The sequence below is a fragment of the Saccopteryx leptura genome, chromosome 7, assembly GCF_036850995.1.
Source record: "Saccopteryx leptura isolate mSacLep1 chromosome 7, mSacLep1_pri_phased_curated, whole genome shotgun sequence".
NCBI lineage: Eukaryota > Metazoa > Chordata > Mammalia > Chiroptera > Emballonuridae > Saccopteryx > Saccopteryx leptura.
Window position 1 is genome coordinate 85,999,374 of NC_089509.1, and position 18,594 is coordinate 86,017,967.

Consider the following 18,594-nt stretch of genomic DNA (forward strand, 5'->3'; position numbering starts at 1 on the left):
TTCCACGCGCTGGGCCCGGGGCCGCTGTGGGCTGTACGTTGCGGAGCGGGGAGACGGCGGACTCGCCAGAGGTGGCAGCAGCAGGTCAGGTTTACTCTCCAGACTGTCTCCGAACCCAGCTGGGGTGGTGGTTTCCCACCGACTGTTTTTCGGTACAGCACAGGCAAGCACAGAGGTTAGAGGTCACAAAAATGGCGCTGACCACTCGGCTTTTACCCCGCTTGCTTTACTCTTGGCCTCTGCCCGGTGGAGCCGCCCGATCCCGGGTCTCCGGTGCAGCCGAGATGAGACCGCCGTTGGCCGGACTTTGCTGCTTCTGCCGTCGCCACCTCGGCTCGAGAACGGCCCCATTTTCTCGAGTCCCTTGGGCCTCCGCGGCCTTGGCGCTGCCCGCTCGGGGCCCCCGGCGTCTCCTGCTCAGTCCCCCGGCGCCGTCCGTATCCCTCCCCGCTGCCCCTGGCTGCCCTCGGCGCGGTTATAGCACTGAGGAGCAGCCCCCGCAGCGCCAGAAAACCAAGATGTTTGTTCTGGGCTTCTCCAACCCCATCAACTGGATTCGGACTCGAATTTACGCCTTCCTTATCTGGGCCTATTTCGACAGAGAGTTTAGCATCGCAGAATTCTCAGAGGGAGCGAAGCAGGTTTGTTCACTTCCTTGGGGTTGACCTGTACGCGTCATGCAACTCAACTCTCACACGTAGACGTGCTTAGCGGTGAGGTGTCCCACAGGGTCTCAGATGATCAAACGTGGGTAGTGACCCCGGCAGAGAGCCGTCGGGCCACTTCTTCGCCTTTAAACTAAGCTTCTGCTTCTGTTTCCATGGTCGCCGAGGCCCTCCTCGGTTCGATTGAGACACAAGGGTGAAGTTCTCCAGTTATCTTGAACGCTCTCTACAGGTTTTGAATCTGAAATGGATTCAAAGCCCATTTCTGCCACTTAAAAGCCACGAAGCTTTATCTTTTATGAACGTGATTTTCTGCAAAATACAAAAGACAATGTGGCACATCGTAGGTACTCCATGAATGTTTGCTGAACAGCTGTTTTCGTGGGTAAGATTGTTTTGAAGAGTAAATGGGATTACATTTTTAAAGTTCTATAATGTCATTTTGGGTAGAAACACAAAACTTCCTGCCAGGTATTGCTACACCTCCTTTGTTCTTTATTCCTCTTACCTTCACTCCGACCCCTCCACATTATACTCCTAAAGATGAGCAGTTTTCCTCCTTCAAAGAATTTGCTGAGACAACCTGGACACTTGTGAGAGCACAGCAGCCTGCATAATGAGAAATAGCTTCGGATGATGCGTGGCCCTAACCCTGACAGTTCTGTCCCTCTTTCTGAGTGGCTGATAATGTTCCACCTTACTGTTCCCACACGCTGGTCACTTTGGGTCCTGAGATTGATAGATTGTGTGTATACATTGCATGTTCTAGGATGCAAGTCCGTCAATAACTTTCTTCTGAATTCCCTAGAGAATAGAGAGTTTGTCATTCCCAAACACTCAGAACTATTGATAAACAATAGAAGTCATAGTTTATTTCCCAGTTCATGCCTCCATGTACCTTAAAATTATGCCATCAGTGTAATCATTTTACAGTTGGTTGTATACGAGTCTTGATGTTTACTCCCAATTCATTTCAGATTATTTCTACAAACAGCCATTTACAGCTAGTGCTCGACTTATGACCATGATTGGTTCCAACAGACCGGTCGTAACATGGTTTGGTCGTAAGTTGAGTAGGCTATATGTACAGTACTGTGAAATGATGTTATAAAAATCTTTGTCATATTTTATCTTAATTTTCTTTCATTATTGTTATATATCTTAATTTTCTTTGTTCACTTTATGCCATTTGTATCATTTCTACACCATTTTGTTTCTTATTTTTACATTCGTCAGGTTTAAGTAAAACATTGAGTTACCAGTACAACTGGTTTAATATTTGCAAAACATACAAAATTACAAAATACAGGTGCATACAAAAATACAAAATACAGGTGTAAAAAATACCATAGGAAACATTTCCCAATTGCAAAACATATCAAAATATATAAACATGTACGAAACATTTTATTGGCCGCTGGTGCTTGGCTGCGGATTGTTGATGTCGTCATCTGAGGCAGCAGTTCCCCTTGGTAGACATCTTAGGAGGGGTTTGTGAAAAATATCCAAGACACAAAACACAAATTGCTGTACTGAGTCTGGGATAACAGTTGAAATGGTGCCCGCGGAGATGGTAGTGCTGCCAGAAGCTGGTCCGTACTGTCGTAAGCCCAGCTGGGCAACGCTTGCGCTGCCAGACAAGGAGCAGTCGTGGCTAGCGATTGTGGTCATAAAGTCAAATGGTCAGTAAGTTGCATAGGTCTTAAGTTGATCAATACCTGTATATTACCATATTTCCCCATGTATAAGACACACCTTAATTTGGGGGCCTGAAATTTGGAGGAAAAAAAAAGTATTACATAAAGTTACTGAATTCAAGTTTTATTCATCATAAAATTCATACAACTCCTCAACAAGTGCAAAAAAGCGAGAAATGCAAGTAAAAAATCTACAACCACTGTATAAGATGCACCCAGTCTTTAGATGCCAAATTTTTCCCCCTAAGTGCATCTTATACATAGGGAAATACGGTATGTAACCTGTCAGTTATAAATTAAATGTTATCATCAGTGTCAATATTAACTCCTTCCCTGACTCAACTCTTGACTGATATATGTGTTTATTAAAAAAATTAAAAAGCAAAGAAAACTTGATTAATAGCATTATAAAGGGTAAACTCATGTCAGTTCTCAAAATCTTTTGTCCATGCAGAGGTAAATTTGCATGATCCTATTCTCCACAGTGTCTGTTGATGACATATGAGCTTGTCTACATCATGACACATGTAGAACTCAGCTCATTTATTTGTTAATAAAGAATGGAAGTCATCTTCCTACGTGGGCGAGAATCAAACCTTAGTCCCTATTTCCTTTGATCACAGGAGCTTGGGACACTTGTTAGTCACTCTCTGATCTTAGAAGTCCTTCAGTTGTTAGCTATTTTAGCCCCCCTCCACCGTTGCTATTAAGTAGCAGCTCCACCCCTTCATCAGCTAGTCTGTATGCAGTTTTGTCTATTCTAAGTCAGTTTTTGTGTATTTAGCTCTTCTGATATCCAGAAAGAATGTTGGGTCATTTGTAGCAAATGTTCGGCAATTCCCTTAGATTAGTGGTTAGTTAACATATGTTTCAGTTCAAGCCAGATCCCTTCTTCAACACCTAAGATTTAAAAAGGCTTGGCTGAAAAACTTTCTCCCTATTAGATCTCATAATGCAACTGTATCTTCCTTTGTATGAATGTGGACTTGGGAATAATCTGGTACAAAACCATTAGCTAGTGTATCTATTCCACTTGCCCTTTCTCCTTAGGCTAACCTGCCAGCAATACGGTGTTATCTTGGATTGTGAATATCAAGTTCATCAATTATATCATGTTTATTACCATTTTCTTTTTTTAATTATAGAACATGAAAATGAAAAGGCACCTTAGGGTTTATCATTCTAGTTTAATGAATGATGGAACCAAGTTCCAGAAAAGTCAGATGATTGGCTCAAGTTAGTGACTGCTAAGGTCCACTGTCCTGTGACCCACTCCACAAACAGTCTTGGTTCTCAGAGTCGCTAAAATTGAGATGGTTAAGTACAATATAGGGAAGCTTTTATTCAGCACCTGAGCCAGGGGAATAGGCGATGCAGTGCTATAAATGGCCTTGTTAGTTCCACAGACCCTGTTCTCCATTTTGTGTATACATGACATGATGTAAGCACTAATCTTTATTACTGCCATCACACTACATTAATCATGTTCTTTTTCCCACTCTATCTTGCTTGCACATTTTAGCCTTCTCTGTGGAAAAGACGGATATTTCCTAGAAGACTCTTGAGGTTAGATACTCCTTATCAGGCCAGCTTAGTGACACTAACTCCCCCATTTAATGCAGATTCCAAAGTTAGGGCTTGGTCCCACAAAACTGCCTCCATTTCAGATACCAACCCAAGTCCTGGCCTCCCGTACCTTTCATCTGCTAGCTATAAATCGGGGTTTCCCACACACCCCAATTATTTGCTAGAATGGCTCACAGAACTCAGGAGAGCACTTTACTTGCTATTTCCAGTTTACTTTAAAAGAGCAGGCGAATGGAAGACGTGCATGTGGAAAGTATGTGGGGAGGGGGTGGAGTTTCCATGCCCTCCAGGTTCCTGCATCTCCGAGGACCACCAGCCTGGAAGCTCTCCCAACCTTTTTGTTTAGGGTTTTTATACAGGTTCCATTATGTAGGTGTGATTGATTAACTCACTGGCCACTGGCAGTCAACTCCATCCCCAGCACCAGTATCCTCCCTGAGAGTCTGGAGGTGAGGCTGAATGTCACGGACCTGTAATCGCATGGTTGGTTCCGCTGGTAGCCCCCATCTTCCAAGGGTCACTTTTGAGCATAAACTCAGCTATAGTTCAAAGGGGTTTTTTTTGTTGTTGTTGTTTTTTTTCATTTTTTTTTCTGAAGCTAGAAACAGGGAGAGACAGTCTGACAGACTCCCGCATGCGCCCAACCGGGATCCACCCGGCACGCCCACCAGGGGCGACGCTCTGCCCACCAGGGGGCGATGCTCTGCCCATCCTGGGCGTCGCCATGTTGCGACCAGAGCCACTCTAGCGCCTGAGGCAGAGGCCACAGAGCCATCCCCAGTGCCCGGGCCATTTTTGCTCCAATGGAGCCTTGGCTGCAGGAGGGGAAGAGAGAGACAGAAAGGAAAGCGCGGCGGAGGGGTGGAGAAGCAAATGGGTGCTTCTCCTGTGTGCCCTGGCCGGGAATCGAACCCGGGTCCTCTGCACGCCTGGCCGACGCTCTACCTCTGAGCCAACCGGCCAGGGCCAAAGGGGTTTTTTTTTAAGGAGCTCTGTGCCAGGAACTAGAATGAAGACCAAATTTACGTTTTTTGTATCACAGTATCCTTCCATTGATATGTGCATATTGCTGTATCTTCCCTATTATTGCCCTCAAACCATATTAATCATACACGTTTTTGTTTTCTTATATTTTGCTTGCACATCTTAGCTTTTGCTATGAAAAAGAGGGCTATTTCCTAGAAAGCTTCTTAGGTTAGACACTATATCATCAAAGCCTTTCTTAGCAAGGCAGCCTCCATATGGGTCATTATAACCGTGTAGGATAATTTGCTCAGGTGTAATCTGCCTTTGCCACACAAAATAGAGCCTGGGTTTCAATATGATGGTTATGGTCTTTGTTTCTTTTTACCAAAATACCACCCATCTTCCACACATGAAAGCTTACTAAAATATATAGGGTCTCTGAATCCTCGGGGCCTGGAAGGGTGTTTTCAAAGGGTCCTTGAATCCATCTGCACTTACGCGTTTTCTCAAAATTCAGCTTTACTGGACTAGTTTGTTACAACTGCCATAACGAAATATCACAGTCTGGGTTGTTTAAACCACACAATTTATTTTCTCATAGTTCTGGAGGCTAGAAGTCCCAAGATCAAGGGGTTGGCAAGTTTGGTTTCTTCTGAGGCCCCTTTCCTTTGTTTATAGATAGCTGCCTTCTTTCTGAGTCTTCACATGGTGGTTTCCTCCATTCACATGTGCCTTTGGTGCCTCCTTGTGTGTCCAAGTTTCCCCTTACAAGAACACCAGTCAGATTGGATTAGGACCCACCCTCATTTACTTAGTTACCTCTTTCAAGGCCCTATCTCCAAATATAATCACCTTCTGAAGTCCGGGGAGTTAGTGTGCTTCAACATAGGAACTTGAAGAGGACACAATTCAGCCCATAATAATTAGTAATGTTGTCTCTCTGACATGCCTGCGAACCTTCTGTCTCCTGCCCGTTCTTCAGATTTTACCTTAGATGTCACTCCCTCTAGGAAGCCCTCTCTGGTCCTCCCAGATGGGCTTGGGTGGCTCTTCTGTATGCTCCCACATCATCCCCTTCTAACCTTGTCATCATTCTTGACCTCGTCAGTTAACTTGCCTTCCTCCTTCCTTGAAGACAGGACAAGTCTTAGGCAAGCTTCCATTTCTCACTGCTGGGAATGTGGAGGCTTGCAGTTGGTTCCTCCCACTTTAAAATGGGACCTCATACGTCAAAGCTGAAACCCACTGGGTAAAGGCGTGATCTTTTCTGCCATATTCCTACACCTGCCTTATCTAGCTTAATGGTTCAAACTAAAACCCAGCTCTTCAGACTCTCAGTAGAGTCTATATTGTGCTGCTTCCCAACTGCTACCTGTGTTTGATAAAAGTGGTGTGGGGCAGGGAGAGGCATATAACCCTCTGAATGGTTGATTACTTCATCATTATTTTAAAAGAAAACATAGAGGAGGATTTTTATTCAGGCCCTAGTGTGCACACCATGCACTGTCTTTTCCCGGGTCCTGAGAGTGGATATGTAATTAGCCATCTGCCTGCTTACTGCTGTTTATGGCCTTCTCATATGGAAGGCCATATGAGAAAAGAAGAGCCAACCAACTACAAGAAGTTGTACCCAGCGTTAATATCTTAATGCTTGACATTGTTTGTTGCCTCTATTGTCAAATAGCCTTTGTTACACTTAGCTATTTAAGTTTGAACATTATACAATGTATGGTATTTTGCATATTTTGAAATAATAATCACTACCCTCCTTCCACTATTTTTTAAGGCTTTTGCTCATGTGTCCAAGTTGCTGTCACAGTGTAAATTTGATCTGTTGGAAGAACTTGTGGTCAAAGAGGTAAAGTATACTTTTAATTTTCCTATAAAAATAAATGTATTATCCTTGCAATCAAATGATACACAGTACATTGTGTATATGCTTATATATCAGTGGTTCTCAATCTTTCTAATGCCGTGACCCCACAATACAGTTCCTCATGTTGCGGTGACCCCAAACCAAAAAATAATTTTGGTGGCTACTTCATAACTGTAATTTTGCTACAGTTATGATTTGGAATGTAAATACCTGATACGCATTATGTATTCTCATTGCTACAAATCAAACATAATTTAAACATAGTGATTAATCACAAAAACAATATTTAATTATATATTGAGAAATATTTATTACTAATTCCAATAAATAACATTTCACCATGGCATAGCATGGGTTTAAATATAACAACAATTCCAAATAAATAACATTTCACCATGGCATAGCATAGGTTTAAATATAACAACAGTAATATAATAGTAAACAGTGCAATATTTTGCAACAGTATGCTGCCAAATTCAGTGAGATGGTTGTGGTTGCTTCTTGCTTACCAATTCAGAAATTCTTGGGGCAGTCTTTGCAAGGGCACAGCGAAGATCATTTTTCACAAGTCTACTTTGGTATTTAGACTTGATTACCAGCAAGCTGGAAAACCCTGTTTTGCAAAGATATGTTGTTGGAAAAGGAAAAAGAAGGTGCAGCACAGTCTCAGACAGAATAGGATATAACTGTAAACACTTAATCCAGAATTTTGTCAGTGGCATTGTAGAGAAATCTGTTCTCGCTGCATCATTGTTAATTAGGTCAATGAACTCTTCTTGCGCTGTCTCCGGAACATCTTCAACTTTCACTGTGAATGGACTTCTGGCAAGTGCAAATGGGGTGTCAGGTAGATTAGGAAAGTATGATGAAATTTTGTCTGCAAGCATGTGCAAATGTTCTTTCACAGAAGTCGAGCGCCTTAAACAGTCGGCTGTTTTGGCAACTGTACAACGAGCTAGATGCACCAAACAATGCTCTGTTATTTCACACTGAAGTCAGATGGTTGTCAAGAGGAAAAGTTTTAAAACGTGTCTTTGAGCTTCATGATGAATTGAAAACATTTTTTAATCAGAAAGCAAGACCGCAATTCGAAGCACTTTTTAGCGATAAAACTGAGCTGCAGAAAATAGCTTACTTGGTGGACATCTTTGTCATCTTGAATGACTTAAATTTATCACCGCAAGGACCAAATGCAACGTCCCTCGATTTGTCTGAAAAAATTAAATCATTCCAAATGAAACTTCAACTTTGGAAAAATAAATTGGATAAATATAAAATTTACGTGTTTCCTACATTATCTGCCTTCTTTGAGGAACATGACATTTAGCCAGATTTCTATAGGAGGCAGATCTTTTACACTGCAGAATCCGCACAGCAGATTCCTCAGTGTGAGGCCTCTTTCAGTCTATTGGGGTGGCAGATTCCACCTTTGGAATTTTTCTGCTCTAGGAAAAGTTCTAGCGTGAAAAAAATTAAGCAACATGCTCTATATTTGAGCAGAATCTGCTGCGGCCTCCCATTGACTTGAATAGGAGAGGAAGAAATGTGTTAGAAACTGTCATTTCTCCGCCTCTTATTGAAATCAAAAGGAGGCTGCGGAGGATTGTGTGGTAACCCGAGATTCTCAGGAGCTCTCTTCCACAAAATCCGCCGCACTCCCAATGAAATCAATAGGAGGCCGATTCAATGCCGGAAACCGCTGATTTCAGCAGTTTCCTCATTCAGAATATGGGAAAATAGTGGGAGATATGGGAGATAATTATACATTGGGGAACAGTGTGAACTACATCTTATAGTGGTCTCTTATAGTATAAGACCGATGTAGTTCACACTGTGTAAATGTATGGTGCTCTGTGTAAGTGTAAGCTGCTTTGTGTACTGTGTAATGATTACACACAAAGCACCTTACACTTACACAGTATTGTGTGTATGGTGTGTGTACTGTTTTTACATTATTAACCTTTTTTACACCAGCAGGCTGTCTCGCAGGCTCTCTTGGCTCTCCGCCTCCTAGGCTTCTGTCCTCTGGCGCTTGCTGCACCCGCCCACTGATGACGTCAGCAAGCGCCGGACACATGTAATGCGCTGCTATGGACAAGCAGCCGTGCTGCTATGGACTATAGAGCGTTCTCCCCGCTTCCCCCGCCCCTTAGGCCCCAGACGGATGATGCAATCACGTCTGCACATGACCGCAGGCATTCAGTTTGAAACGCACGTCCATAACTGCATGCATTCAAGCTAAATAGCGCTGCTGCAGACGGTAGCGTGGCTTCTCAGTGGCTAAAGCCATCAGAAATATGTATTTTCCAATGGCTTTAGGCGACCCTGTGTTTTGGTCGTTTGACCCCCGCCGGGGTCACGACCCACAGGTTGAGAACCACTGTTATATATGCTTAAAAATAGTATATGTGCAATCAGCCAAAATACAGTGTGTCCGTAAAGTCATGGTGCACTTTTGACCGGTCACAGGAAAGCAACAAAAGACGATAGAAATGTGAAATCTGCACCAAATAAAAGGAAAACCCTCCCAGTTTCATACCTATTCAGTGCAGTTCGATGTAGGCTCATGCACAGATTTTTTTAGGGCTCCTTAGGTAGCTATCCCGTATAGCCTCTACAGACTCGTCACTGACTGATGGTCTACCAGAACGGGGTTTCTCCACCAAACTGCCGGTTTCCTTCAACTGCTTATCCCACCGAGTAATGTTATTCCTATGTGGTGACGCTTCGTTATAAATGCTCCGATATTCACATTGCACTTTGGTCACAGGTTCGAATTTAGTGAGCCACAGAACACACTGAACTTTCCTCTGTACCGTCCACATCTCGACTGGCATGGCCATGGGCTGCTCCGCTGTATACACGGTGTTACGTCATCATGTGCACATGCGCATATGCTGGCACATTATCCCACAGAAACTGGAAGGGTTTTCCTTTTATTTGGTGCAGATTTCACATTTCTATCGTCTTTTGTTGCTTTCCTGTGACCGGTCAAAAGTGCACCATGACTTTACGGACACACTGTAGAGTACCTGTATAACTCATTGGGATATTTTGGGTCATACAGAAGCATAGAATGACTTACTACTAAGGCATAAGTAAATAATGATGCCTCTCAGTTGTTCTTATATAGACTGTTCTGTGAAAAATTACCTAATTGAGTAACGATACTTTTCGGCCTTGCTTTTGAAGCTGAGTAAATGTGGTGGTAAATTTAAAAATAGGATTAGAAGAATTAATTCCATGAAGAACTTACTGAGCTTCTTGAAAAAGTTCCAAAAACTCAAGAGGTGAATTTCAGTTTGCTTTTTCCAAACTTAGGTGCTGCATGTATTGAAAGAAAAGGTCACTTCACTACCTGACAACCATAAAAACGCCCTTGCTGCTGACATAGATGAAATCGTGTACACGTCAACAGGAGACATCTCCATTTACTACGATGATAAAGGTAATGCTGGAGCACGGGAAACTTTAGATGATCTGTAATTCTCCAGATGAGCTAAACTACTGGGAAATTGTGAAATAGTGTGAGTTTTGTGGTACGAGTGGATATTTATGGGACTTCAGAGAAAATAATATATATATATATTTTTTTTAAATGATTTTATTTTTTTTAATGGGGCGACATCAATAAATCAGGATACATATATTCAAAGATAACAAGTCCAGGTTATCTTGTCGTTCACTTATGTTGCATACCCATCACTCAAAGTCAGATTGTCCTCTGTCACCTTCTATCTAGTTTTCTTTGTGCCCCTCCCCTCCCCCTTTCTCTCTCCCTCTCCCCCCCCCCCCCCCACCACACTCTTATCAATGTCTCTTAGTTTCACTTTTATCTCCCACCTACGTATGGAATAATGCAGTTCCTGGTTTATCCAATCATCTATTGATGGGCTTTTTGGTTGTTTCCATGTCCTGGCCACTGTGAACAATGCTGCAATGAACATGGGGCTGCATGTGTCTTTACGTATCAATGTTTCTGAGTTTTGGGAGTATATACCCAGTAGAGGGATTGCTGGGTCATAAGGTAGTTCTATTTTCAGTTTTTTGAGGAACCACCATACTTTCTTCCATAATGGTTGTACTACTTTACATTCCCACCAACAGTGTATGAGGGTTCCTTTTTCTCCACAGCCTCTCCAACATTTGCTATTACCTGTCTTGTTAATAATAGCTAATCTAACAGGTGTGAGGTGGTATCTCATTGCAGTTTTGATTTGCATTTCTCTAATAGCTAAAGAAGATGAGCATCTTTTCATGTATCTGTTGGCCATTTGTATTTCTTCCTGGGAGAAGTGCCTGTTCATGTCCTCTTCCCATTTTTTTAATGGATTGTTTGTTTGTTTGTTGTTGAGTTTTATGAGTTCTTTGTATATTTTGGATATTAGGCCCTTATCTGAGCTGTTGTTTGAAAATATCATTTCACATTTAGTTGGCTGTCTGTTTATTTTGTTATCAGTTTCTCTTGCTGAGCAAAGAACTTCTTAGTCTGATGTTGTTAAGGGAAATTGAAAAAGATATAATGAGACGGAAGAATATACCTTGTTCTTGGTTAGGAAGAATAAATATAATCAAGATGGCCATATTACCCAAAGCAATATACAAATTTAATGCAATTCCCATCAAAATTCCAATGACATTTTTTAAAGAAATGGAGCAAAAAATCATCAGATCTATTTATATGGAACTATAAAAAACCCCGAATAGCCAAAGCAATCCTAAAGAAAAAGTATGAAGCTGGGGGCATTACAATACCTGAAAATAATATATTTATTCTTTAAAGCCCTAGCCTTGGAAGAGTTGAGATAGGCAATAGTTCCTTATACTCTTCTATCTGGAACTTTTCTCTACTGCTATTTGAGTCATCGGAGAGAGAATCGTCACTTAAATTGATGAAAATATTCTGTCTAGGACAAGCTGCTCCCATGTCTCAAATCAAAAATATTTGTGTTTTAGTTTTCCTAACTGGAAGGAAACAATTGAACATTTTAAATGTCTAGCTGTGTATTAAATAGAAGGGGTAAGAAATAAAAGAAGAAGTATGGTCCTAACTGGTTTGCTCAATGGATAGAGTATGACCACAGTGTGTAGACATCCCGGGTTCGATCCTGGTCAGGGCACACATGAGAAATGACCATCTGTTTCTCTTCCCCCTTCTTTCCCTTTCTCCCCCCCCCCCATCTCTATTCCCCTCGATTGGTTCGAGCCTCTGCCCCAGGTACTGAGGATAGCTTGGTTGGTCTGAGCGTCAGCCTCAGGTGCTGAGGATAGCTGGGTTGATTTGAGCATTGGCCCCAGACAGATGTTGGCAGGTGGATCCCTGGATTTCGGTCAGGGTACATGAAGGAATCTGTCTCTTTATCTCCTCTCCTCTCAGTTGAAAAGAAAAAGAAAAAGTATATAATATCAGCTAAAGACTGTTTTGAAAGTAAGATTAACTGTAGAACTACCAAGTTAGATTTAGTTGGAGACTGAAAAAAGTCAGAAGGAACTTCATTGTTTATCTGGTTCATCTTCCTTGTCCAATGCATATGTTTTCCCTACAGCATCCCTGAAAATTTGTTGACTTATTTATTCCTGCTACAAATATTGGCATATTATTATAGGCCAGGCATATAGGAAATCTAGGCTTTGTTTATACACTTTCCAAGGCGATTCTAATTTGGATTCTTAATAGTTAAAATTTTTTTTCATAATTTGAAACCATTTGTAAAGGTATATGTTTTTCATAAGTACTTTTTCTCTCCTAATATTTCAAACTGCCTCTTAGCATCATAGTCACGACCTGGTTTTTACGCAAGACATGGTGTAAAATCACTAGATATAGCAAAGTGAATTAGGGTAGAAGTCTTCTTTCTGGCGATTGGGGTTGTTAATTACTTAGCAGCAGAAAATGTTTTCCCCCCTCATTTTTGGTTTGACAACAACTATCTATTATAATTTTAGAAAATGCTACAAATTGAAAATAATCTGTATACTACGCTTGCTCAGTAAATAGTAGCTATTATTATTGCAATGCAGAGAAGAGGGTAAATACATTACTTACCCTAAGAGAATTTTCTAAAAATAAAAAGGCAACAACAAAAGTATCTTACATTAGACTAGAGCAAGCACAAAATTTGATTTGTAGCACTGTATAAGTATTACCAATTTTGATTTCATTTTGGATATATGGATAATAGGTTATTGTGATCTGTATTTGTGTGTGTATGTGTATGTTTTTTTTCCTAAGGAAGGAAGTTTGTTAACATCCTGATGTGCTTTTGGTATCTAACCAGTGCCAACATCCCCAGTGAAACTTTAAGTGGAGCTGGTGTGTTCCAGGTTAAGGTGGGAGATCGAAACATGGAAACTAAACAACTTCTTACTGCAAGCTATGAGTGAGTCTGATCACATGTCATTGTTTCCTTTCTTGAGAAAATGGAAGGCGGTAAGAAGGCATGAAAACTAAAGGGAGCTTTAGGAGAAAGGATTGAAATTTTATAAGTTATTTATGAAGAGAAAAATTCATAATGACATACTGGCCATGAAACAATTGAGTTCAGAAATTAGAAGGAGATAATATTTCTGAATGTAATTAAACAGTGTTTCGCTTTCTACTGCTGCAATACCAGCCACTCCAAAGCTCAGGAGCTTCAACCAGCCTGTTTATTTTGCACCTATTCTACTGCTCAGGAATTTTGGAAAGACTCAGCTATGGGGTTCTCTCTGCTTCATCTGGCATCAACTGGGGTGTCGGGGCAGGAGGATTCATTTCCACAATGGCTTCTTCACTGACACATGTGTCCCCTTGTTGCTCACTGGCTTCTCCACATGTCTCATTCTCCAAGGCCTTTCTTTGTGGCTTGGGCTTGTGGTAGTCTCAGGCTAGTCACATGTTTTGTGGGGATTGGCTTTCAAGAGGCAGAAGACAGAAGATGCTAGACTAGTAAAGAGCTATGCCCAGGATTGGAACAACAACACAGTCCACTTGTCAAAGCAGTCACAGGACCTGCACAGGTAAAAGGGCCTGGAGAGACTCCATCTCTTTACGGGGTAATAGCAAGGTCACATTGCAGAAGAGCCCCTTGGATAGGAGATGTGATTAATGGCCCTTGCTGGAAAATAAAATCTGCCATAATTGGCACATGGACTATCCACTCATTAGGCATTTACTGACTGTCTTCCATTTATCAAGTACTCTGGTAGAAGTTCAAGTATAAAATTAAAGGGTTCCTGCCCTTTAGGAGTACTGTCTAGTAGGAGGTTAACAAATTGTCTAAAAGAGACACTATAGCCCTGACCCAGTGGCTCAGTTGGTTAGAGTGTCCTGACATGCCAAAGTTGGGTGTTCAGTCCCAGTCAGGGTACATACAAGAATCAACCAGTGAATGCATAAATAAGTGGAACCACAAATCAATATTCCCCCCCATCCTTTTGCCCTCCCTCACTCCCCCCCTTCCTGTCTCTCTAAAAAATAATTTAAAAAGAAAAACAACACTATAACCTGTCCAGGTGGTAGCACAGTGGATAGAGCATCAACCTGGATAGAGCTGGGGACCCAGGTTTGAAACCCTAAGGTCTCCGGCTTGAGTGCGGGCTCACCAGCTTGAGCAAGTGGTCACCGGCTTGAGCACGGGATCATAGACTACAGTGGCTGGTTGAGCCCAAAGTTCACTAGCTTGAACAAGAGGTCATTGGCTTAGCTGGAGCACCCCAGTCAAGGCACATATGCAAAAGCAATCAGTGAACAACTAAAGTGCTGTAACTACAATTTGATGCTTCTCATTTCTCTCTCTTCCTGTCTGTCTGTCTGTCTGTCTCTCTCTAAAGACACTATAGTGTATTTTTGTGCTAATAAAATTTGAAGCAGTGAACAAGTCAAGCAAGTCAATGAAGACATAATTATATATATTTAAATACTTATTTGAGTTTACTGAATTGTCTCTTTTGTGATATCATTTATAATTAAACAACACTATAACCAATACTAACCTTTGGTCCCTCTGATATTTCCTGCTAAGACTATGGGCAGCCTATAAACACTGTTATTTTCAAAACTGATGTAATGTATATGGTAAACCAATAACACTTGAGTGCTGTTTTCATCACTGTGTCCAATTTCTTTCTCCTCTTTTTAGGCACATGTTATAGGCAGTATGACAGAATAATACCCCAGTTTCTCCCAGGAGTGGCAGTTGTTGGAGTGTAGATTAGGCTATTAAAAATACTTGTTTTAGTTGAGAATTAGCTTCTGATTTTATGGGGCTATTTTTTGTGATAGAATTGGTGAACATTTTTATTTTGATTTTTATTTACCACTGACCATTAGCTTATTGCTAAAAACTGCCTCTAATGTATACTTGCAAAAATTAGTTAACTAAAAAGTATGGGACTGATGTAGGATTCAAATTATTTGTGATTTTTTTTCTAGATTTCAGAGGGAGTTCACACAAGGAGTAAAGCCTGACTGGACCATTGCACGAATTGACCACTCGAAGTTATTAGAATAATCTTTCTTGGAAAAATCAGCTTATTGGACTGATTTTATTGCTGTAAAAAAACTAAGGAAGAAAAATTTTGGATCAGTTGATCTTCATTTAGCCAAGTGTGTGGATGACTTTTGTATTCTGAAGTACTCCTTGCAGTATATTGGCAGGATATAATAAGCATTTTCCACAGATTGTCATCACCTTCTAGAAAAGAGGTCAAAATAAACTACAGTAGCTCGTTGGTATCATTCACTACCATTTCTGATGTTACATGTACGTGTATGTATACACATACAAATTTTATAGATAATAAAAAAGGTATTGAAAAACTACACATTTCTAAATTAATAGTCCTTAAATATTTTATCTGTGCTTAATATATTTAAATTAATAATTCAAGTATGTATAGATTTACTTTCAAAAATCAGTGCTATTTGATTACCTCTTGTCACTAGCTAGATGAGAAGGAGGCATGGATGGAATTATAATAGACTAGTAACTGCACAGTGAACTTGAAGCTTTCTAAAGCACAAAGAGGAAAAACAAATAGAAGAGTCCATCAGCCTTCTGTGAGATACCAAGTCTTGTCACATACCTGTATTTGGAGTCCTAGAAATTGGGATAGGGGAGATAATAATGTAAGAAATAATGTCAAAATGGTCCTAATTGAGGAAAATGTAATTCAACAACTACAATAACACAAACAAAACCTCACTGAAGGCATCATGAAGTTGAAAACCAGCGAAAACTGTAAAAGCAGCTGGAGGAACGAACAACATACCTCTCTACAGAGAAAGACTGCATTTTTGTTGAACTGCAAGTTAGAGACCTTGCATGATACCCTTAAAATGCTGAAAGAAAAGAACTTGTTACCTATAATTCTATATTTAGCAAAAATATCTTTCAGAAAAGGTGAGGAAAGACTTTCAGACGGAAAAGATAAACTTGATTTGTTGCCAGAAGACCTGTTTTATAAGAAATGTTAAGGACCAATGGGCAGAAGAAATTCAGAAATGAACCCATATATATTGGGCAATTGATTATTACTTTAAGGAATTGGCTCACAAGATTGTGGAGGCTGGTATCCAAAATCTGCAGAATAGGCCAGCAGGCTGGAGACGCAGGGAAGAGTGGATGCTGCAGTTCAATCTGAAGCAAGTCAGCTACCAGAATCCCTTTCAGGGGAGAAAGTCTTTGACTAGTGATTAATGTCCACCTACGTGATGGAAGTCAATCTCCCTTCCTCCGAGTCTGCTCACTCAAATGTTAGTGTCACCTAAACAGTATCTTCACAGAAACATGTTTGACCAAATAGCTGAGTACTGTGACCTAGTCAAACGATAAAATTAACTACCACAGGTATGATATACAACTATATAATCTTCCCCTAGATTCAACAAAGGTTAACATTTCATTATATTGTTTTACCTCCGCACACCTGCAGACCATTCTGGTACTAGATTCTAGTATATGTGTCAGGGAGGGGTTTCCCCATAATGTCAGGCAATTGTGAGACACCACAGGAGTGTCCTACAGTTCGACTCAATTCTGACACTGGAGATAGCATCAGATTCACTGGTTAGTTTCAGTCCTACAGGATACCCACCCCCCTTCAGATGCCAGTCACAAGTCCAGGTTATCACCTGGGCTCCTGACAGCTGGCTATAGACTGGAGGTTACAATGACCCCCTCTTCGGATTCCATTGATTTGCCAGAGCAGCTCATAGAACTCAGATTTTAGTTACAGAATATCCATTATATAAAAGGATATAACGGGAACAGCCAGATGGGATGAATGCAGAGGGCAGGGTATGTGGGAAGGGACGTGGAGCGTGCACGCCCTCTCTGCGCATGCCACCCCCCGCATCTGCAAGTGCTCGTCAACCTGGAAGCTCTCTGAAACATCCTTTTGGGGTTTTATGGAGGAGTTGTTACAGAGGTAATTGATTTCAACATTAGCTATTGACTATTCTTGATTGAACCTCCCGCCTCACTCACCTCTCCAGAAGTCAGGGAAATGGTACTGAAAGTCCCAACCCTCTAATCACACAGTCTGTCAACTAGCCCTCCATCCTCAGGTGGTTTTCAAAAGTCACCTCATAAACATAAACTCAGGTGTGGTTGAAAGGGGTTGTTACGAATATCAAGACACCTTTATTGCTCTTATCACTTAGGAAGTTCCAAGGGTTTTAAGAGTTCTATGCCAGAAACTGGGATAAAGACCAGACACATATGTCACAATATTGTACACACGGTTCCATCTGAGAATAACTTTTAGATATGTACTGTTATTTTAAGCCACTAAATTTGTAATTACTTGTTACATCAGCAACAACAAATTAATATACAACATGGTCCTTGAATAATAATAGTTGGCAAAATGATGATTCTCTAATTCTATATGTTCTGGCATTCTATAAAACTGATATTTATGAATATCATTGCAAATTCACTGCATAAATATTAATCATCCAGCATAGTGTTAATAATAGTGATTGCTTTTTTTTTTCCTTAAATAGCCCCCAGTTTGGCCAGTGGGAGTCCCTACAACGTGTCTGCTTTAGCATGTTAGAGACTAACGTGACCCTGCTTTTAGTCTTCGAGTGAGCGCTTCTGCACATGCTGGCATAACAATACGTCCCAGGATCTTTTGTCCTATTCCTGCCTCAGCTGAAAAATCAGTGGCTTCTCCAAGGAGTCATGATTTTATTCTCAGAGCAACTGCTATACACTGAATGTCTGTGCCCCTCCCACAAATTCTGTTTGAAATGCTGACACCCCCCCCCCCAACACACACACACACACAAAGTGATGAGAGTTGGGGCCTTTGGGAGGGATTGTCATGAGGGTGGAGTTCGCCTGAGATTAGTGCCCTATATTAGAACCAAAAAACAATAAAACACTTCCTTGCTCCTCTACCATGTGATACACAGTGAGAAGATGGCTAACGGAAGAGTGGGCCCTCACCAGACACTGAACCTGCTGGCACCCCGATCTTAGACTCCCCAGCCTCTAGAACTGTGAGAAACAAAAGTCTGTTGTTTAAGCTGACCCGTCTGTGATATTTTTGTTACAGCAGCCTGTATGATGTAAGGCAGGGATGATGTTTAGAAACCAAGATATGGGCATCTTGAAGCATTTTGACACTTTATGTCTGCAAAAGAATGTTCATATTTATAAATATTTGAGATTTTGGATCTAAAGGAGCTAAATGTGGACTGCTTCCCTTTATTTCTGTCAACCTTATTAAAAACATCCTTTTGCCATCACTCTCCGTGTCCTAACCCAGACTTATTTCGGTTTATAGCACTTATCACACCTGACATTGTAAT

General features: G+C 41.1%; 1 protein-coding gene across 2 annotated transcripts; it reads left to right on the forward strand.

Moving 5' to 3' along the window:
• Positions 1 to 90: 90 nt before the first annotated feature.
• Positions 91 to 15,594, forward strand: MAIP1 (matrix AAA peptidase interacting protein 1). 2 transcript variants are annotated; one of them, XR_010746644.1, is made up of 5 exons: positions 91 to 641; positions 6,702 to 6,773; positions 10,113 to 10,239; positions 13,028 to 13,171; positions 15,205 to 15,594. XR_010746644.1 is itself a non-coding variant. In XM_066346097.1 (5 exons), exons 1-5 carry the CDS (start codon positions 192 to 194, stop codon positions 15,281 to 15,283), a joined length of 876 nt encoding a protein of 291 aa, XP_066202194.1. In that variant the 5' UTR covers positions 95 to 191; the 3' UTR covers positions 15,284 to 15,594. The 2 variants fall into 2 exon arrangements, 1 of the variants encoding a protein (XP_066202194.1); XM_066346097.1 differs by having other exon boundaries at positions 95 to 641; positions 13,024 to 13,171.
• The last annotated feature ends 3,000 nt before the right edge of the window (positions 15,595 to 18,594 follow it).